Source organism: Syngnathoides biaculeatus, chromosome 4 (assembly GCF_019802595.1).
Source record: "Syngnathoides biaculeatus isolate LvHL_M chromosome 4, ASM1980259v1, whole genome shotgun sequence".
Classification (NCBI taxonomy): domain Eukaryota; kingdom Metazoa; phylum Chordata; class Actinopteri; order Syngnathiformes; family Syngnathidae; genus Syngnathoides; species Syngnathoides biaculeatus.
This window is the reverse complement of record NC_084643.1, coordinates 34,276,136-34,299,159: the sequence shown is the minus strand read 5'-3', so window position 1 is coordinate 34,299,159 and position 23,024 is coordinate 34,276,136. Positions and strand designations below refer to the sequence as shown.

General features: G+C 43.6%; 1 protein-coding gene across 4 annotated transcripts; it reads right to left on the bottom strand.

Moving 5' to 3' along the window:
- Positions 1–643: 643 nt before the first annotated feature.
- On the bottom strand, positions 644–21,366 carry prkg2 (protein kinase cGMP-dependent 2). 4 transcript variants are annotated; one of them, XM_061817836.1, is made up of 20 exons: positions 21,033–21,366; positions 20,780–20,934; positions 18,983–19,381; positions 18,124–18,290; positions 12,803–12,916; positions 11,914–12,019; positions 10,495–10,558; positions 9,165–9,242; positions 8,991–9,085; positions 8,852–8,920; positions 8,206–8,304; positions 7,993–8,146; positions 7,173–7,309; positions 6,234–6,323; positions 6,013–6,154; positions 5,587–5,750; positions 5,396–5,518; positions 5,245–5,307; positions 3,413–3,479; positions 644–862 (listed from the first exon to the last, which is right to left on the bottom strand). In XM_061817836.1, the coding sequence occupies exons 2-20, from the start codon at positions 20,878–20,880 to the stop codon at positions 767–769; spliced, it is 2,328 nt and encodes a 775-aa protein (XP_061673820.1). In that variant the 5' UTR covers positions 20,881–20,934; positions 21,033–21,366; the 3' UTR covers positions 644–766. The 4 variants fall into 4 exon arrangements, with proteins under 4 accessions (XP_061673820.1, XP_061673819.1, XP_061673821.1 ...); XM_061817835.1 differs by having other exon boundaries at positions 21,064–21,366; XM_061817837.1 differs by lacking the exons at positions 18,983–19,381; positions 20,780–20,934; positions 21,033–21,366 and adding an exon at positions 18,477–18,572 and having other exon boundaries at positions 645–862.
- Positions 21,367–23,024: the final 1,658 nt, after the last annotated feature.

Genomic DNA, 23,024 nt, shown 5'->3' with positions numbered 1-23,024 from the left:
ATATATATATATATATATGATTGACAAATTATATGATAAATTATAAATAAGAATATTGTGAACGTTTTCTTGTCCACAAATGCTTCCAGCATTATGTGATATGGTTAGTTTCATAATATTTCTGTCACATTGGATGGGTTAATGCAGGCAGAGGACAGTAAAAGTGCTTGAGGAACCAGGAAGAAGGCACTGAAGATGCATGCATGTGTAACTTGGACAATGATTTTACTGACTTTTATTCTCTCTCTGAACTCTCCAAATTAATGTTATGGTACCCCTGTCACTCTTGTGAGGATAAGCGGCTTGTAACATCGATGGAGGGACATTAATAAAGTCGAATTTCTTATGGCAAGAAATATATTTCTGAAGAAAAAAAAAAGTCAAAAGCTGATAAAAGTTTTTGGGGTGAAAAAGAGAAAAGTTGAACTATAACGGGCGTAAACCTGTATTTTTTTAAGTTCATTTCATATTACACCTTTTCTTTTGTGAAGAAACTGAAAAAAATAAAGGCATTCTTCTTATATCACTTTGACCCCTCCAAAAAGAGAGAAACTAAATTCTTGAAAATCATACAACGACTTGAATCCAAGATCAAATAAATAAAATTTAAATTTACTTCACATAAAAACATTTATTCAAATGTACATACAGCATATTTACAAAACAACCAGGAGACCATAAATTAAGAATACAATCTAGTTACACAGTTACAAATTCGAAAGATGAGTCTTCCTGACCGCTAAACAGGCCAACGAACAAATTTGGCTCAGAAGTCAGCGTCCCATCCTGAGAGCTCGTCGGGCGGAATCTTATCATCTGGAGGATAAACGTCAAAATGGCTGTGGTCCAGAGGGCCTGACACCTGAAAGAAAAAACACGAGGTGAGCGTTTGCTCAGACCATTTTTTTTTTTCTTCTCAAGAGCAGCATTTGAGGTATGAGCGCTAACTGATGGAAGCCAACTTCACAACGAGCAGCACTTAAGCAGAGGGTGAACAGTTTCCTGTCAATCTAAACATTAAGAAAAAGAATTACAGGATAAGTATTAAATCAAACCTTCTAACTTTGCCTCAAAGTCAGCTAGCTTCATGCTAACTCATTGCAGGGAACACCATTGATGGGCTGATGAAGTGAGCGTCGATATTGAGCGAGTTCTAATTATTTAAACAGTTTATCGTTCTGTTGGCTTCATCGGGCCGTGATCTCCAACTCTCATTGGAGCGGTTCGCAGCTGTGTGATGCGGGACCTCTAAATCTGAGACCATGATCCTCAGTCGGCAAAGCGTTGAGTGCCCTCTCCAGGTCAGGGATAAGATCCATCCCCAGGTGGAGGAGCTCAAGTATCTTGGGGTCTTGGTCCCGAGTGAAGGAAAAATGGAACGCGATATCGGCAGGCGTATCGGTGCAGCGTCTACAGTGATGCGGACTTTGTGTCAGTCTATTGTGATAAAGAAGGAGCACAGCCGATAGACGAAGCTCTCAATTTACCAGTCGATCTACATTCCTAGCCTCATCTATGGTCACGAGCTTTGTGTCATGACCGAAACAAGAAGATCCCGGATACGAGCGGCCGAAATGAGTTTCCTCCGCAGGGTGTCCGGACTCTCCCTTAGAATTAGAGTGAGAAGCTCTTTTATCAGGGATGGGCTCACAGTGGAGCCGCTGCTCCTTCACATTGAGAGGAGCCAGATGAGGTTGGTGGGGCATCTGATTCGGATGCCTCCTGGATGCCTCACTGGTGAGGTGTTCCGGGGACGTCCCACCGAGAGGAAAACCTGGGAACCACCCAGGACTCGCCGGAGAGACTACTGTATGTCTCTCGGCTGGCCTGAGAATGCCTCGGGATCGCGTCAGAAGAGCTGGAGGAAGTAGCTGTGGAGAGGGAAGTCTGGACTTCCCTGCTAAAGTAACTGCCCCTGCGACCAGACCGCGGATAAGCGGAAGAAAATATATTTGAACACAAACAGATATAACAATACTCAAAGGTATATATTCTTTAGCATCTTCGAAGAGGACCAATATGACTGCAGCTGAGTTGTGATGGTCTCGTTACACCATCAAATTTAATTGTATTATATTCATGTAATACTGCCATCTGATGGCCAATTTGCAGACACAAAAAGCAGCAGCATAATGTACATTGAGTTAAATAATTAAATTATGATGCACAAATTCTTTTCACTCTTTACATCTACATTCTTGCTGTATATGTTTTCATGAAACTCAATACTGGAAAACTTATGCTGACTTTTTTTGCTGGGATTTTATGGAGGCTGAAATGGCAAAAGATGATTTGAAATACAAGTGTTTTGAGTTACAAGGATGGTCACAAATCAACCTCACAAATCACTCCCATGTATTGTATGCAATAGTTGTTACTTTTTTACTTTTACTTTGAGTGGATACATAAAGTCCACACACCCAAGTTCAAACGGCAGGTTTTTGTTATTGAAAGAAATGGAAGAAAGAAAGAAATCCATTTCCAAACGTTTTGTACCATTAATGTGACCTATACCATGTACAACTGTTGTTAATGTAATGTTGTTGCACAAATGTGCACACCCTTTTATAATTGGCATGTAGATGTGTTCAGATTTAACCGATTACCACATTCAACCTTGTGTCAAGTGGGAGTCAGCACATGTGCCACCGTTTAAAGAGCTTCACATAAACCTCAAAAGACATTCAGATGTTCCATTGGGCTTTTCCTCACATTTAAGTAGTTAGTTTACATTCGTTACTTAGTTACAGTTGCAATCACTGAGTCTGTTTGACAAAGCTGCCTGTAGTTAGTTAGCTGTTGGATTAATCGGCTATAACGTTATCTCATATTTGCTCTTGTTTGTTTTTAATGCTCTTTTGGTTAAAGAATGCGATAAATATTTGAATTAATCAAGAGGCACATTGGGTGCAGTGATGCAGCCGACAACATAAAGACTGGTGATCTCGAGAGGATGGTGAAGACATCGCAAAGACTCACACTGGCTATTTTTGTCACAGTAGCTTTCGTCATGTTTGCTTTGTTACGTTGCGGACCGCGCTAAGGAATAAAAAGGAGACTTCGTGGAGATGTGGGCAGAATGGGTTGGAGATTGTGAAAGAGACACATCCCACGTTCTCCTCGCGAGCAAATGTTCCTCTTGTCTTCCTTCCTTGAGAAAGCGTACTTTAAATGTCCTAAGGTGCGGGAACCTGGCATTACCGTTCCATAGTTGCAAAGTGGGTATGTGGCTGTGTTCAGTGTTTACCAGTTACATTCAAACTCATGTTAAATGGGAGTCAGAACACACCTGACACAGTTTCAAGTGCCTCTGATACACCTTCAGTTCAGCTGTTCTCCTAAACATTTGTTGTGGATTGATTGAAAGTCAAGGATTTCTGGTTTAAGTACAGATAAAAGATGGTAAACTTACGTCTGTCTTGAGGGGCGATGCCAAGGTCTGAGCCTTAAGCCCCGCCCAGTTGAAGCCGCTAAACCACCTGCACAAATGCCATCATTAAAATACATAATAATAATAATAACGTTGTATTTCCTCAAAAAATAAGTACTTTTCCCTTTTAACATTGTCTTTGGGTGATTATATATACCAGAGGTCTCAAACTGGCGACCCGTGATATATTTTGTGGCCCCCACCTTAAGATGAAAGTTTAACGTTAGTGTGGCCCTCGAGTGTTACGCGAATGGCACTTTTACAGTGTTGTGTGCAAAGCCAACCAATCATGGTGGGGTATACGGTATGGTTCACGGGCATGTGCAAAGAGAGAAATATTTTCTGAATGAAAATTACAGCAGCATTACAATGTAACGTTTTACTCGTAGTTTTGTACACACCTTGTTGACATAAGCATCTTTGTTTATCTTTTTTCATTCATTCATTTACCGAGCCACTTATCCTCTTAAGGGTCGCTGTGGTGCTGGCGCCAATCCCAGCTATCATCAGGCAGGAGGTGTGGTACACTCTGAACTGGTTGCCAGCCAATCGCAGGACACATAGAGACGGACAACAGTCGCACTCACAATCATACCGACGGCCAATTTAGAGTCCCGAATTAATGTATGTTTTTGGGGATGTGGAGGAAACCGGAATGCCCAGAGAAAACCGACGCAGGCACAGGGAGAAAATCCAAACTCCACAAAAGCAAGTCAGGATTGGAACCCTGGACCTCAGAACTGTGAGGCCAACGGTCTAACAAGTTGCACCACCATGCTGCCTCCTAGCTTATCTCAATATGTGTGTTTATTTTTTTTTTTAAAAGATGTTTGAGAAGATTAGATTTTCTTTTAAATTCCTAATTGAAATTGGCCACGAGTGCATGTGCGCCGAGGCTGCGGCCCAGCCTCAGCCGGTCGCTCCCTCCAGCGGCCTGAGGTAAATTGAGTTTGAGATCCCTGATATATACAGTACATTTACTGTATACTATAAACCCTAATCTTAGCCTATTCATCACAACTGCAAACAGAAAAGGGCTTAGGGGTGATCCCTGATGCAGTCGCACATTCACCTTAAACTCCTCTGTCATACATGTCCTGTATTACTCCAACTTTCTTCTGTGCTACTCCAGACTTTAGAATGCAGTACCACAGTTTCTCTGGGTACTCTGTCATGGGCTTTTTCTAGATCTACAAAGCTACAAGTTAGCTCCTTCTGATCTTGTCTGTACTTCTCCATCATCACCATCAAGGCAAATAACGTGTTTGTGGTACTTTTAGTAGGCATGCTGTTACTGGCAAATATTCATGTTTGTCCCAATTCAACCTATTATTCTAAAAAAATAGGTGAAATTACTTTTTGCTTCAAAAACAACAAATACATTCTTGATATATTGCTTTTTCAATCACTTTTTTACCATAATCTTAGCTTTTCTCAAAAAACAAGACTTTATTCCCTAGATTTGATGAGGTTTTAGTTATTTTTCCCCAAAAAACATTTGATATTGTGATTTTTTTCTCTTTCTTCAAAAATAATTTTAGAACCCCCCTTCTTTCTCAAATCAATACAACTTTAATTTACTAAATTAACTTAAATTAACTATTACTATTTTTATTGGTGCTTTTTCCCTAAAAAATGTGAAATTGCTTTTTTCTTTTTAAAAAAAAACTATATCCATACTTTTTGTTTTTTAATACATTGTATCTTTTTCTAAATAAATGCAACTTTGACCTTGTAATTCACTTTTAAAAAAAATTCTCCAAAAATGTGCAATGTTCCTTTAAATTAAAAAACAAAAAAGAAATCCAAGAGACCTGTGCTTCTTGATGTCGCCTATCCCCCCTTTCATGTTTCCCAGTCGCTCAGATGGATTTCCCCTGAGGATGATGGACATAAAAAAATTGTTTGTTAAAAATACTTGCAGGTGACAAAGGGCCCAAAGAAAAATCTGCATCGAAAATGGACCTGCACAGCTTCCGTATGAGGTCCTCGGGCCGCTTGCCAATTTTCTTGGGGAAATCCATCTTGTCCACACCCTTCAAGATGATCGTGTACGTGGCCATTTGGTCACTTCCTGTGAAAGGGGGACTGGTCGCCACCAAGCACCCCAAGTCAGTTTTTATATTCATCAAGGGATTTTTTTTTTAGGGCCTCACCTGCCAGTCAGAAGCTCAAACAACAGGATGCCCAGGGACCAAAAATCTACGCTGAAATTATGGCCCTTGTTGAGGATGATCTCCGGCGCCACATACTCGGGGGTCCCGCAGAAGGTCCATGTCTTCTGACCTCCACGAAGCCTCTTGGCAAAGCCGAAGTCCACCTTGGCAGGAGTGTTAGTCATTGGAACATGAGCCATTGTTTCCACAGTCTCCACTTGGCTGCAGTTTGCCCTCAGTTTCCTCTTGGACAACAATTTGTCCCTCACCTTTGATGATCACTCATTGGTTAGGCAGATTCATGATTGTGAAAACAGATGCTAATGTTAGCTTCTCCTTTGGCTATGCCTTAGCTCTGAACACTATTCCACCATATCAAATTTACCCAGAGTCTCCTCTTGGATAAAATTTGTCTGGTCCACTCACCAGTTTGACATAACCCTCAGAGTCCAGCATGAGGTTCTCCGGCTTGAGGTCTCGATAGAGGATTCCTTTGCAGTGCAGGTACTCGAAAGCCTCGGTGACGCAGCCTACGCAGAACTTGGCAGTGGTCTCGTTGAAACTCCCCCTTTGGAACACGTCGGAACCGACAGATCTGATCAAAGCACTCCCATCCTCTAAAAAAGAACTCCAAACTCTAAACTCACCTGTCTCTGAGAAGACTCCAGATTTCTCCTCCAAGACACGCCTCCAGCAGCATGTAGACATATTTTTCGTCTTTGAATGTTCGGAACAGTCTGCATCGGTGGAAGCACAGAGTGAAATTCCACTGACTTAATAAATGATGCAAAATATTCAAGACACCCAATACTGAAGTATCTTAGGTTATTATAAGAGTCTTTTTCTTTTAAAGGGGCATAATAGATACAAGTGACGTGACTTGCAAATTATTTGTGATATGAGTCATTGTTTGGCTGATTTTTGGCTTTGACTTGCGAACAAAAATCTGAGATAAGTACCGTTTGACGGTACTGACTTGCTACGATACACTCTTTCCTATTTTCTGGTGATGGAGAGATCATACCTCACGGATTTGTTTATGTCTTTAACATGCTGCTTTCTGATCTGCCCCTAGCTAGCATTTAAAGCCTGCATTTAGTACAAAACACTGTAGCAAGGCTTCCGATGAGAAGGTTCGAACAATATTACCCGATTTCTGGGCAACTTGCATTGGCTCCTGGTCTTTTTAAGATGCGATTTTAAGGTCCTTTAACTCATAAAATCTTATAGGGGTTAGCATTCTCTTAGCTCGCTGACTGAGATACACTATGTCCTTATAAAGTACAATACCACCTAATTTTCGTATGAAAAACTTTTTGCGGGGGATGGAAAGGATTGGGATACATAATTTTCAATACTTGTAATTCAAAACTATCATGTGTTGACAAAACTTTTATCTCAAGGCACCACTTATTGTCATTTCTTGAGGTCAATTAAAGGACACAATGTTCATATGAGTTGGTCTTTTTTCAATACATTTCTTAGCCGTTTAGCAAGCTACAGTACTGTATTGGGAAAATGAAAGATAAAGATGGATCTTAGAAGTCCCGGCCGGCACAGCCAGGCAAGGAGACAGTGGTACTAACCGAACAACAAAGGGTGAGCGCGCCTCAGAGAGGATGCGGCGCTCTGAGTGGATGTGCTCTTGCTGCCGGTTGTCTACCACGTGCTTCTTCTTGATAACCTTCAGCGCAAACGTCACGTCCTCGCCCTTCAACTTCACCTGCCGTAGAGCAGGAAGTCAGGTCACCAAAGGAGGGAGTGTGGGGCACATACATATATATACATAAGTTGTTTTGTAAAAATAAATGCTGACTCCCCTCAGAGGAAATATACATATATAAAAGAGTGTCAGACTGTATCTTAATTCGTTTCTGAAAAAAAAAACATTCAAAACACTTAAATTTTAAGATAGTGTACCTATCTCTTCTTTTAGCCATTTAGAATTTTTTCTTCCTCAAAAAAAAAAACCATTACGTAGTTTAAGATTATGGGGTGAAAAGATTTCTTGTGAAAAAAATGTTAATTGTATTGTCACGTTAAAGAAAAAAAAAAATCAGACTAACCTTTAAGATCATATACCTTTTGATTTTACAAAATAATTAAAAATAATATTTTTATGATTTTAGCTCATATTCCACAGGGACTGAGGCACAATAGGGACAATAATGCATCCTGAATAATAGAAAAAATATGCAGGACCTTGAATAATTTTTCTCCCTAAAAATATGACTAATTTGGTGAGAAATTTTCACGACTTAAATACAATTCAGACTTGTGCTATGACAATTTTTCTCTAATTTGCCATTTCTTTTCTTGGGAAAAAAAATTCTACAATTTTTTTTTTAAACGTTCAAAATTCTAAATGAAATTCAAACTTTAATCTTGTAAATTTTTTTCCTTTACCAGTTCTACTCTTGCAAATCCGCCCACACCGAGCGTGGCGACGATGTCCATGTGCTCCAGCGGTCTGAATGGCGAGAAGCTGGCAGCCAAGTCGCTGAGGCGGACCACGTCGGGGGGCAGTGTGTGACTCTGTCGCCGCGACGGCGACAACTTCCTGTGTAAGACGACAACTGTTCTGTTGAGCTACACGCCGGGTGCAGCGGAGTGCCCTACCTGGCATGTCGCTGGATGTCGTCCCTGTCCAGCGTAGCCACGTAGCCTCGTAGGGACAGCTGGAGCTCGGCGAAGGTTCCCACTGTCTGATCGAAGGTCCTGCACCAAGACACAATGGAACACTTCAAACTCTAGGATGGCGTAATTGAAGGCCTTCTTTAAAACCCTAACCTAATTTGAAACCCAAATCCTTGTTGGATACCCAACCCCAGATTTAAAACAGATTTGAAACCCTACATCAGACTTTGAAACCTGGCTCTTGTTTAACCCACAACCACAGTCTGAAAATTTGAAACCCTAACCCAAATTTGAAACCTAAGCCCTGCCTCAAATCCCTTGAACAAAAAATAAATAAATGTAACTAAGGCCTAAACCACAGCCATTGTTGGCTTAAAGACCCAATTCAAAACTCTAATCCAGGCTTGCAACCCTAGTCCTGAAAGCCTGAACCTGTCTTGAAACACTAACCCTGTCTCAATTCTTAATTTAAAACCTTAGCAGTGTTTTTGAAACCCTAATTTGAAATCATAACCCTGGGCCTCAAAGGCTAACCAAACTCTGTTTTACAACCCTGATTTGAAACTCTAACCCCATCTTGAAACCCTACCGCTGAACAACCCGGTGCTTGTTGCATGCATTCACTCACTGTCTGTCCATGAGCAGACACTCGACCCCGTCTTCATCGGCGATGATGTTAGCGGACCTGACGTCATCACTAGAACGAATATTAGCTTTAGTGCATTAGCATTTTAGCACTTAGCAGTCCGCATGTTACAACGAGCTACCTGATGAGCGCCTTCTCTCCAAAGTAGTCGCCCGTGTGTAGTGTGTTTATGATCTGAGGACTCTTGCTGTCCTCCGTGGTCTGGGTCACCTTCACCTGCGGTGCGATGAGCATGCTATTGCTTCTTGTATCGGTAGGGGCTTCACAGGCAGTAGTAGTTCTGTGGATGCCTTACCGTTCCTCGAGCAATGATGTAGAAGGTGCTACCCTCCTCACCCTCGCGAATCACGAAGTCGCCCTTGTTGTAGTATTCCTACAAGTGAGGGAAAGTTAAGTCATCAAAAACAACTCAAGTTTGAAACCCTAATATGACACCTTCACCCTCAGTTGAAAGCCTAAACCGAAACACTAATGCTGACTTGAGACCTTAATTTGAAACCTATACTGTTGTTTGGAAGCCGAACACTTTTGAAGCCCCAACCCATGCTTGGAACTATCCAACCAGCCATTTTCTGAGCTGCTTATCCTCGCAAGGGTTGAGAAAGGGCTAGAGTCTATCCTAGCCATCATCGGGTAGGAGGCGGAGTCCACCTTGAAGTGGTTGCCAACCAATCGGAAGGGCACATAGAGACAGACAAGAGTCAGACTCAAAATCACACCTTGGAGCAATTTAGCGTCTCCAATTAATGCATTTTGTTGGGATGTGGGAGGAAACCCGGGTCCCATAGGAAACCCACACTGGCACACGGAGAACATCCACACTCCACACAGGTGGGGCTGGGATTTGAACCACTGTCCTCAGAACTGCGAGGCCAACAATCTGCCCGAATGCTCCACCATGCCGCCAGAGAAACTCATATCATTTTGTAAATATAACCATTGTTTAAAAATCTAATCCAGCCTTCAAACCTCACTTTGAACACAAGCTTGAAATCCTCATTTCAAACCCGATCCCTGATTTGAATCCCTCACCCTAATAACTCTTTCTTGAGAGCGTAATTTGAAACCTTAACCTCTTTGAAACACCAACACAAATTTGAAGCCCAAACCCAAATTTGAAAGTCTCTTATCAAACACGTAATCCGTTATACGTGCAAACTAGTTCTGGAATCGTCAAAGCAGGGAAAATCACTCCCTCCTCACTCATTTGAATGAGGGGCACCGTTTCGAAGCACCTGCAATGTCTTTTTTTACAGTATAGACAATGTTTAGGCTTCTTTCATGTGTGATATCTAAATGATGCACATTTAACTTCTGTCCGATGACATCAGCCAAACGAAAACATTCAGGCAAGTTCGGCATTAAACGATCATGCAATCAATCCTGGTTTTGATCACAAGCAAAGCATACACAGGAAGTCAGCTATTCCGTGTTCCCCGTTGGTCATGTGATGGTCGACATATCGCGGATAAAACCCTTCTTTGAAACCGAAACCTCTAACTTTAAACCCTAACCCTTGCCTAAAATCCTAATTCAAAACTCAAACCTTTGTGTGAAACCTCAACCCTTGTCTTGAAACCCTTTATGTTAAGGATTCACGCATAAGACAAAGATGATGTCCTTACCACCTCCAGACAGTCCACGATCTTGCTGAGTTTGTCGTCGGGGAGATTTGCCAGAAGTGACACACTAGTGGAAAATACAAAAAAAAAAAAAACAATAATAATAATAATCTCAAAAGAGGTTTAATTCAGATGTGATCCAGATTAGAACACAATGTCAATATATTATCCAACCAAACACCTGGTGGAGCAGATGTAGATCGTTGGCTTCCCAGTTCTAAGGACCAGGGTTCAAGTACCACCCCCACCTGTGTGGATTTCGCATGTTCTCTTGTGCTTGTGTGGGTTTTCTCCCACATCCCTAGGTGTGATTGTAAGTGTGACTGTTTTCTGTCTCCGTGTGCCCCGCGATTGGCTGGCAACCAGTTCAGGGTGTACCCCGACTCCTGCCCGTTGACAGCTGGGATAGGCTCCAGCACTCCCCGCAACCCTCGTGAGGATAAGTGGCTAAAAAAATGGATGGATGGACTAAACACCTAGTTAAAACTAACATCAATTGCTAAATTTCTTTGAGACCATTCTTTTTAAACTCTAACTCTGGCTTGGAATCCTCATTGGAAAACCTAACACCATCTTGAAACCTTACAGGGGTAAGGTTTAAGAAAGCTTACTCTGAAACTAACCCAGGATTTGAATCCTGAAACCGGAATACAAAATTGAAATCCTAATTTGAGACCCTAAACCTAAATTGAAACCCCAACCCTGACTTCAATCATCCTTCCATCCATCCATCCATCCATCCATCCATTTATCTTCTACCGCTTTTGAGGGTTAGGTCGAGGGGGCATTAGCTTTAGCATGGACAACCAGACTTCCATCTCCCCAGCTATTTTATCCACCACTTCCTGCGTGATTCCGAGATGTTCCCAGGCCAGCCAAGACACATTATCCCTCCAGGGTGTCCTGGGTCATCTCTGGGGTCTTTTTCCCAGTGGGATGTGGCCAGAACACCTCACCAGGGAGGCGAGGTGTCCGGGAGGCATCCGAAACAGATGCCCCAGCCACCCCATCTGGGCCCTCTCAATTTAGAGGAGCATTGGCTCTACTCTGAGCCCCTCACAGATCACCAAGCTTCTCACCCAGTCGCTAAGGGACGATGGAAACTCATTTCTTGTTCTTGCTCTTTCGGTCATGACCTAAAGCTCAACTATCTTATTTAGTTTCTTTGTAGGTGACACATAGGGAAAATAAACACATTTATATTGAAGCTGGGAAAATTAGTGTCACGGGCCGTGTTCAGTTTTTTATTTAGCATGTGCCGCAGGCAACAAGAAAGTGAACTGTTGGCGGCATTTGGCCTACAGCCGTACTTTGGACAGCATTGGTAGAAAGGCTAATTTTGTTTCAAAACTCTCTGCACCACATAAAATCAAGATCCAATCCAGATTAGATTACAATGTAAACGTGACACATACAACCAACCTGCGGAGGAAGTGTCGGTACTGGTCGTGACGTGTCTCTGCCGTTCTCCTCATGATATTTTGGAACGCCTTACGCTCCAGAGCCCACGTATGTACACGGCTCGCAGCTGCCGTGGAAACAATAAAAGTACACCAATGTGTTTTGTGAACAAAGGACTTGGATTTGGATGTTCTTTGTCTCGTTTGGTTGGGAAAGAAAACAACACTTCTTATAACCAAATAATCAGACAAAATAATCAATTTATTACTCAAATATTAAAATAATCATGAGTTGTTAGTTGTTATGAGTGTTTGCAATAGCTAATTTTCAGGCAATTCTGGTATTTGCGATTTTTTTGTGTATCTTATGTTCTAAGTGCATAACATCCTCAGCAAGGTTTCTTTATCTGCTACGAACAAAAGCCCAAATTATGCCCTTCTGTGAGTCATCCATCCATCCATTTTCTGAGCCGCTTATCCTCACGAGGGTCGCGGGAGTGCTGGAGCCAATCCCAGCTGTTATCGGGCAGGAGGCGGGGTACACCCTGAACTGGTTGCCAATCAATCACACGGCACATGAAGACAGAGAACAGTCGCACTCACAATCACACCTAGGGGCAATTTGGAGTCTCCAATGAAATCAATTGGCACATAAAGCTGACTGAATCAAAGATGTTCACATGAGTAATTGCACTAAAATGACTTTAAAAAATTATGATGGACTGAATCCATAATTGATATGGGAAGGAATTACTGTACTTGGGAACTTGGATCTGAATGGATGTTGCATGGCACAAGGTTAGCATTAGCCATGGCCAAAACTGAGTTAATTTTTTCATCAAGTGAAAGTGTTTTTCCAAAATAATCTCTGCCACTTCCCACAATTCCTCCAATCTTGCAGCCAAGTTTACCTCGCACTGACGCCGTGCGCGTGCAGTTGTAGAGGATGGCCAGCTCCCCAAACGCCGTCCACGGAGCCATCGATGACAGCAGCGCGTCCTGCTGAAACACATCCAACTTTCCATCTGGGTGTGTGTGCATGTGTGAGAGAAAGAGACATAATAGATTATTGCATTCCACAAACACACACAATTACACGTTACGTTACAGTATCACAGATCATTATCATCATCATGTATTCTATTTACAGTATGTAGTGTGTGTGCTTGCGTGTGTTTGTGTGTGTGCATGGCCGTACAATATCTGGGTGTGAAAGAAAGAGGACAGGATTATTCTTTTAAGCAGACACGCACAGAGTCACATATTGGATGACAGTCACTCATCGTCATTGTCATAATGCCACTTTTATGTAATCCAGTCACCTTTTGTTACAGCACACAGTCTAGCCTGGTTGTCATGACAACTGAGAGAATAGGAAGTTCCAAGAAGAGCACGACAGATAGATGAGTTGGCTTCTTGTTGAGTGTCGCAGGAACGAGGAGGGAGCCGTTAGCGCTTAGCGACTACGTGCTTACATAAAAAAAGGCTCCCTTGAGGCCTGCTCCGGAGTTTTGTCACTGTCTAGTCTGGGGGTTGAGAGTACCTCCCACACTCTGGGGTGGGTAGTGGGTTCTGGCTGGAATGGGGTGGGCCCCAAGGGTCGACACTGTTGGGCTGGTATGGTAACCCTTGTCCCTGTGGTTGTCCTGCCAGATGGGCCCGACCTGCAGGAGCCATGCCTATTTATCACTTACTTAGCAGACACTCGTACCACTCATTGAAAATAACTTTTTTCTACCGATACTAGTCCCATTCGGGAACACACACATATTCAGGGTTTCTTGGGAGGCTGGTGTGGGGTCAGAAGACTAAGGGTGTCTGTATGTACGGTCGGTACTATAGTGCTGTTTCCCTGTTTCCCAGATGCGCTGCCACTCCACCCTGCCTGACCCCCCTCTACGCCCCCCACACAAGATTTCAAGTCATCTCCTTTTTATAATGCAGTACATGAAACTATCTCTGCAGCTGGTCGGACATTATGGAGGATGGCGGAGTTGCTCTCTCAGGGGCCACTTATACATGAGATAAGGCCAATGACTACCACCCTGAAAATGATCTGACACATTTGTAGGTTAGATAAAAAGCAAATAAAGAAAATAAAGAAACAAAAAAAGTGTTTTTATTTTAGAAAAGGACATATAATGCCATTTTGCTTTGTTTCTTTATAATGCCATTGTTTTTTCATTTCGTTTTCCGTTACTGCCATGAATTCGACTGGTGAGCATTGCATTTTCATTGTGGAAACATTTATCAAAACAAACGAATCTGGAACTGCAACAAAACAAGCGTTCCGTTCGCACTTCAATCTTAGTAGACATGATCCCGGAGCAGCTCGAAACACGATCTTGTTATGGGTTACCAACTTCAGAGCGACTGGATCTGCATTGAAACGAAAATCAACTGGCCGACCTTGCACCACCAGAACTCCAGAAAATGTGGCAGGCAGCGGTAAGAGCTTCTGTTCAACGGTCTCCACTCCGTTCAACATTTAAATGCGCCCAGGCTCTTGGGCCTTCCATAAGAAGTTTGCAAATAATTTTTCACAATGATCTTCAAATGCATCCATACAAAATGATGTTTGCACAAGAACTCAGCGAAAAAGACACTAAAACTCGCAGAGCATTGTGTTTGGAAATTCAACAACATGTCCCCCAAGCAGCGGTTGTGTTGTTCAGTGACGAGGCACATTTTCACCTGTGTGGTGCGGCAAATAAGCAAAACTTCAGATACTGGGCCGAGAACAACCCTCGTGACTTGCATGGACCCCCTTTGCATTGTCCTCGGGTGACTGTAAGGTGTGCTGTGGCAGAATTCGGTATATGGGGTCCATATTCTTCAAAGATAAACAACGTTACAGTGACTGTGGACTCTATCGATATTGTGAGATGCTAGAGAGTTTTCTCAGACCAAAATTGAATATGCTCCACGACATGGACAATGTTGGGTTTCAACAGGATGGGGCAACAGCCCACACTTGTTGACGTGCGTTGGGGATTTTGAGGGAGATGTTCCCTTGTCATTTGATCTCATTCCGTGGTGACATCGGTTGGCCCGCCCATTCACCTGATCTAAATCCGTGCAATTTTTTTCGCTGGGGTTACCTCTAGTCAAAGGTATACATTAATCGCCCTCGATCTATTGAACAACTCGAGTTATAGACAACTTTCGTGAATGGCTTCGACAGTGTGTGGACAATAATGCTCCCATTTGACTGATTTTATTTTTAAAACATAACGAAACAGAATGGCATCATATGTACTTTTTGAAAATAAAAACACTTTTTTTGTTTCTTTACTTTATTTGCCTTTTATTTAACCTACAAATGTGTTAGATCATTTTGCATGACCCTGGGGGGTATGGTGTGTTTTTCACTAGAGTCATGGTGGTGCTCCTGGGGCTGGCCCCTTCTGGCTAGATGGATGCTTGTGGTGGGTGTCCCCTTTTCATGTCCCATGGCTGATCTCCAGGTCTGGCATCCCTATTCATCCTCCTTTTCACCAAAAAGGGGCCACAGTCTTGCCCTTGAGCTGTGCAAGGACAGGCTACATTGTGGACCTGGCAGGTTGGTGGGGGCGTCTTGCTCTCCTAAGTGTGGGGAGGTGGGTGGCATTGTGCATGGGTCAGTGTGGGAGGTGGCAGTTGGCTGGGGACATGGCATTGGGTTCCCTGCGGCCTTCTCCGGGTGGCCTGTTTCGGGGCACCTCATTGGTGGTCAGTGTTGGGAGGCCACTCTCGGGTGGACTCCTGGGCCCAATTCCACCTCTCGATTGAGTGTCTAATTGTCCTTAGCTCCCGGGGTCCAGCCACAGCTGTTACAGGACACGTGTGTTGGGTATTGTGCATACAAAAGGGTGTCAATTTAATTACATGTGTCTGCAGACACATAGCCTTGGGACCAATTTGGTGTGTCTGGAGCCACTCACTCTTTGCGACAAATTTCTTGGACATCTCCTCACTTACACTCTGGTCCTATAGATGTTTGTATTATTTAGTAACCTTTTCACTCTCTCTCTCTCTCTCTCTCCGTTTTGTTTTGTTTTTGTCATCCTCTTTTAAAAACTTTTTTTTTTTGTTTGTTTGACTAAACAGTAATTCTCCATAGATATCCAGCTGAACACAAAGAAACCATAGTGACACCTTGAAGAGTCCACTGTGACACAGCAAAACTGTTCCGACATAAAAGGGATGCAGGTCATCATTTCTACTTGAGCTACCTGCTGAACAGGACAAAAAAATAAAAGGAAAAAAAGAAAATCACTTGCCTGGGACAAAAAATTTTTGCTTGTCTCACGTCAAGAAAAGTATACCCCCAGTCAGGAAAAATAACCAAAAACACCAGTCCAGGAACGGAACCAGAACTTTGCTTCAGTAACCTGTCAGGAACAATACAATTGGGAATCCCTCCTGAAAGGAAGAAGAGCTATGGTAAAGCCAGCACTCGGGAAAAAGGCCAATGTGTCCCATCAAGAACAGGGATGGAGGGAAACTCATGTCATGAACCGGAATTATGTGAAAGTAAGTTGTCTGCAACTGTGACTTTTATGGACTTCTTAAAACCACGACAGTCTGACATTCCGGAGTCCCTGTCTGTGGTGTCTACACAATGTTGCACAGGCGTGTCAACCAGGACAGTCCTACAATATCCGTAGCCTTTAGGAACTCATCAAATCTCATCTACCCTTGTGGCCATGCCACTGAGGAGCATTTTAACCTCCATGGTGACATCAACCCTAAATATAGGAGAGACTGACCCCTGACTCTGCTTCCTCAAGGTACAGCATTTCGGTGGAATTGAGGTCTTCAACGTATTCTCCCCACAGACTCACAATGTCCCGAGTCAAGGTTAGCAGAGCCCCAAACCCATTATACATACTGTTGATTGTGCGCCGCTTCTGCCCCCTGAGATGTCGGATGGCGTAGCAGAATTTCCTCAAAGACGTCGGTAAGTCTTTCTCCATAGCCTTACATGCCCAAGTTTTTGCTTCGGGGACCACCCAAGATGCGTACCGCTTGGCAAGCAGATACCCTTCAGCTGCCTCAGGAGTCCCACAGGGTGAAAAAGGTCAGCCGGACAAGACACCTTCTTCATCTTGGCGGCAACCCTTACCATTGGTGTCCACAAACGGGTTCAGGGATTGCCACCACGACAGGTGCAGATCCCTTTATGGCCACAGCTCTGGTCAGCCGCCTCAACAATGGAGGTGCGGAACATGGTCCACTTGGACTCAATGACCCCTGACTCCCGCGAAACATGAGCAAAGCTCTCTCGGAAGTGGGAGTTTAAACTCCATTAGACATGGCATTCTGCCAGATGTTCCCAGCGGACCCTCACAGTGCATTTGGGCCTATCACAATGGACTGGCATCTTCTCCCACCATCGGAGCCAACTCCTCACCAGGTGATGATCTGTTGAGAGCTCCACCCCTCTCTTCTCCTAAATGCGTCCAAGAAATGCACGTAAGTCCGCAAGTTTTCGGACATGGGAGGAAACCAGAATGCCTGGAGAAAAACCACGCAGGCACGGGGAGAACATGCAAACTCCACACAAGCGGGGCCGGGATTTGAACCCCAGTTGTCTGAACTGTGTGTTCAATATTTTTCATCACAGCAGTCTGTTAGCCGTGCTTTATCTTTCCTTCATCATCACAACTTAAAACTGACCATGCATTGTACAGGAGGCATGTTTAGAATATTCGGAAAATAATCGAGGGGCCACTTCGAGTGTGCCCATCAGTTCATGTCACAGCACACATTAACTCTGACCTAATTTCCTCCCTTTCGCCGGGAGGCGATATAGATTCACATCAAATTGTTGCAAGTTTTGCACACGGAATGAAAATCCAATTTCTCGAACATATGGATAGCTACAATTTAACAGGAAGTTTTGACGTCTAGGGTTTACTTCTTTTAAAATCTTTTAAATCTTCAATGTTCACTGATAGTTGAATAACTTTTACAATTATAAAGGTTACATCTCATCTACGGTAACTTTGTTATTCCAGTAGACAGTGAATCTACGTACTTTGAAGACTTTGATGTTGTCATTATCACTACGTATTCCTTTACCGGGCAACCAAAAATTATCGGCAAACCTCAACCCAAACATGAAAGTGCTGCGTTCATAGAGTCCAGTGCATTCATTAAAGCACCTGGCAGGAATAGGTGCTTTACTGAAGTCACCTGTCCAGAACCAGAATTTGGAGCAAAATCATGAACAAGGAAAGACTGCTACCTGCCAGGACAAAGAGGTGGTTGCCATGTTCTCCTTGCTGTACAACATAATCCCCCTGCTGGTAGGTGCATGGGTACATGCACTCTACCATGTCTTTGAGCTGCTGCTGCTCCAGACGCTTCAGGTACTGATTCCTATTCAGGGCATCCACCAGCTGCTTCTTCACACTGTCACACACACACACACGCACAAAAAGATTGATTGATTTTCAATAATGCCTTCCTATTGATTTTGAGGTTTCTTCAACAAACACTCAAACGCGGAGAAATTAGGCTGCCAGTTGGTGATTTTTATTGTTGGCGCTCGTCGGCATGACTCAGCATTTCTTTGGCAGTGTGAAGAATGTTTCGTACCCTGCGGAAAGAAAACTGACAACCTACGATGCTGAAAAGAAAATCAAAATTGTAACAAATAATCAAGTCATCACAGCTGTGCCAAGAAGGTGTCACTTCCTGTATGACATGATGTCCTGTGTGATAATGACACCTGGGTTAACCTGCAGGTGATGCAATAGCTCGGACGGCAGGAACATGGGCTGCGGTTCAGTCCAGTCAAGAAAAATGACATCAATAATGTTGCCTGTGTGGAACCAGAATTTGGGAAATGTAAATATCAGAAACAAGAACATTACATACAACATAAGTTACTTTTTCAAGGTAACCTTGGCAACACTGCTTGTCTAGAACAATGACTTTGCTAACATTGACTACCAGGAACCAGATTATTGTGGAAGTCATGTCAGGAACAAGGACTTTGCTTTACTGCCTGGAAAAAAACAAAAACTGCTAAAATCTCCTGTGTGGCACAAGAACTGTGAAATGTTGTTGTTCTGTTCATGGATCCATCAGAGATAGCTCACCTGGACTCTTTGGGTACACGGGCCTTGTCAAAACAGAATTTTGGCTGGTGGCTACAGTCGTAGGTTCTGGACGTCGGTTCTGCAGACACTCCAGCTTTCGCTCCTTTCCTCTTATTGATGTTCTCCTTGACGCAGTCTCCCAGTACCGCGGCGCTCGTTTGGTCCCCGTTTTGTTTTTTCACATCATCCTGCTCCTTTTTGCGCAGCTCCTTGCTGAGGTGCGCAAGAGCCTCATCCTGCGTGACCAGCTTTTCCTCAAGAATTTTGAGCAGCTGTTCTTTGGCAGCCAACTCCTGGTCTTTCCTACGTACTTCCTGCTCCAGCTCATTCACGCGCACCCTCAGGGGGTCCGGCGAGGGCTGCTTGCAGCGTTTGCCTTTGGTCGAGCTGTTGCCCATCCTTGAAGAGCAGGAACAAGAACGTCGCGATAAGACAAAGTGGCAGAAAAGGAGCCTGGCTGTTATTCATAATTCAGGAGGCAGGAAGTGTTAGGTTACACAATAAATCAGAGCTCACAATCACACGGCCATGAGACACGACAAAATACAGCCTCACTGGAAATCTAGACAAGAAAACAGTTTGCTGCGTACGCACAATGTGATTTTAAGAAAATAATAATTGATTAGCTCAAAAAGAAAAACGATTGGTCGTTCATCATTGAAAGAAATATTTTACTGTTTCTTGTGTATTCAAAAACAAAATAATGTGTTATCCGAATAGTTGTTTATACAATACCATTTTTAGTAGGACGTTCAATTACGAAAACATTTGATTGCTGCAACACTAATGGATACATTTCTCATTTGTGACGGGACCACTTTGAAATAAAAGTGAAAAAAATGATGGCAGTTGTATGTACGTATGTTGTATATTTTTTCATAGACTACCTGAAAATGTTTTATACTTTAGTAGATTATCGGTATATAAAATGGGCCAGATAGTGACATCTTTTTTTTTCACTTTGCCCTTCTTTCATTCATACATCCATCCATTTTCTGAGCCGCTTATCCTCACGAGGGTCGCGGGAGTGCTGGAGCCTCTCCCAGCTGTCAACGGGCAGGAGGCGGGGTACACCCTGAACTGGTCGCCAGCCAATCACAGGGAGACAGACAACAGTCGCACTCACAATTACACCTAAAGGAAAATTAGAGCCTCCACTGAATGCATATTTTTGGGGAATGTGGAAGGAAATTGAAGTGCCCGGGAAAAAAAAAAACACGTAGGCACGGAGAGAAAATCAGTGGCATCACTTTTTCCAATATCGTGCAACCCTTCTCACAAAGATCGATCCACGCATGCCAAAAAAGTCGAACACATTCATACCGACATACTTTTTTTCAAACACAACACTATCAAACGAACACACAGACAGCCATGGACTGACACACGAAGGCACACACAAACTTTGACATAATTTGATGTGTACAACATTTAATATTTACGTATTATCCTTTTACATATACACAGAGACTTACTGTACATACAGTGGGGCGGGCGGGCACGCACGCACGCATGCACACACACACACACGCACACACAGACAAACACGGCCTGGCACACGCAAACAAGCCTTCAGCCACACACACGCATACACGGAATGCCACAGGAACAATGACAGTCTTGTTCCTCACTGCTTCTCGCTTTTCCTCCTGCATGGGATCTGTCTTGATGTCAAATCCACACCAACGACATGACCAATCAAAGTGTAGAAAAGTAACAACGGCAACACGATAAGAACGATACGAGGAGGCGCGGGCGCTGCGCGTGCACAGGCACCTCCGGAAGCTGAGCCGATACCTGGAGAGCACCGAGTCCCAGGTCCGAATCTGGCCGCTGTCAGCCCAGTGCTGTGCATCCGCACTCCTCGCCTCCCCTCTTCTGCGCCTCCGCTCGCGCATGCGCAGTGCGCGTCGGGCCTGCCTGCCTGCCACATGTTGGCGTGGCTCACGTGCCTTTAAAGATGCCAAAACCTTGCATCAATGACCGAATAAGATTGCAGGGGCCCGAAGATGACTTTGCACGTAAAGAACAAGAACTTTGGGAAAGTCACCTGAAAGGAACAAGAACTTCGGTGTAATCACCTGTGTGAACTTTGTCAATGTTGACGAATGAAAAGAATCCTGGCACAAATCAGTCTGCGACGTAACCTGTCAAGAGGAAGAACGTTGCTCAGGCCACATATCAGGAGCCAGAACAATGTAGCATTTAGCATGTTGCATGCTTGCTACGACGCTGAAGTGACATTTAGTGCTGGTCAGCTTTGAGCACATTAAATGTTATGTAAAAGTGACTTCAAATTCTATTTCTTGTATTCTTTAAATGTCACATTTATGGAAGCGTCGTCTTTCAGTCAGACGCTCGTCACACTTTGACCCCTGAAGGCCACCGCCTCAAACTCAAATGAGTGCGGATGTTCGACGACGTCACCATCTCCACGGTAACGTGACCATTTTTGGGATGGATGGAAGTCGTTAGCTGCAGTCACCACATGTGGCCTCATGAAGACGCCAAATAGCCGTTTATCATTCTACGCGGCCATGTCTCGCTTTCGTTGAAATGCTCTTTATTCACATTTTGTTCATTTGATTTATATGCTGAATATGATCAAGTACTGAAAATTTTAGTCTTATTCCTTTCCTTTAGGCTTGTCCTGTTAGGGGTCATCTTTTTCCATCCAAGCCTGTCTCCTGCATCCCCCTCACTAACACCCACTGTCCTCATGTCCTCCCTCACAACATCCATCAACCTTTTTCTTTGGTCTTCCTCGCGCTCTTTTGTCTGGCAGACAGCTCCATCCTCAGCACCCTTCTCCAAATATACTCACTCTCTGGCCTCTGGACATGTCCAAAACATCTAAGTCTGCTCTCTCGAATCTTGTCTCCAAAACATCCAACTTTGGCTGTTCCTCTAATGAGCTCATTTCTAATCCTATCCATCCTGCTCAGTCCAAGCGAGAACCTCAACATCTTCATTTCTGCTACCTCCAGTTCTTCTTCCTTTTGTTTCTTCAGTGCCACCGTCTCTAATCCGTACATCATGGCAGCCCTCACCACTGTTTTATAGACTTTGCCCTTCATCCTAGCAGAGACTCTTCTGTCACACAACACACCAGACACCATCCGCCAGCTGTTCCAATCTGCTTGGACCCGTTTCTTCACTTCCTTACCACACTCACCATTGCTCTGGATTGCTGACCTTAAATATTTGAAGTCGTCCACCCTCGCTATCTCTTCTCCCTGTAGCCTCACTCTTCCCCCTCCACTTTTCTCATTCACGCACATATATTCTGTTTTACTTCGGCTAATCTTCATTCCTGTCTTTTCCAGTGCATGTCTCCATCTTTCTAATTGTTCCTCCACCCGCTCCCTGCTTTCACTGCATATCACGATATCATCTGCGAACATTATGGTCTAAGGGAATTCCAGTCTCACCTCATCTGTCAGCCTATCCATTACCACTGCAAACAGGAAGGGGCTCAGAGCTGATCCCTGATGCAGTCCCACCTCCACCTTAAATTTTACTGTCACACCTAAGGCACACCTCACCATTGTTCTGCTGCCATCATACATGTCCTGTACTATTTTAACATACTTCTCTGCCACACCAGACTTACGAATGCAGTACCACAGTTCCTCTCTTGGTACTCTGTCATAGGCTTTCTCTAGATCCACAAAGACACAATGTAGCTCCTGCTGACCTTCTCTGTACTTTTCCACGAGCATCCTCAAGGCAAATAATGCATCTGTGGTACTCTTTCTAGGCATGAAACCATACTGTTGCTCGCAGATACTTACTTCTGTCCTGAGTCTAGCCTCCACTACTCTTTCCCATAACTTCATTGTGTGGTTCATCAACTTTATTCCTCTATAGTTCCCACAGCTCTGAACATTGCCTTTGTTCTTAAAAATGGGAATTAGAACACTTTTCCTCCATTATTGAGGCATCTTCTCGCCCGCTAGTATTCTGTTGAATAAGTTGGTCAAAAACTCCACAGCCACATCTCCAAAATTGCTTCCATACCTGCACAGGTATGTCATCAGGA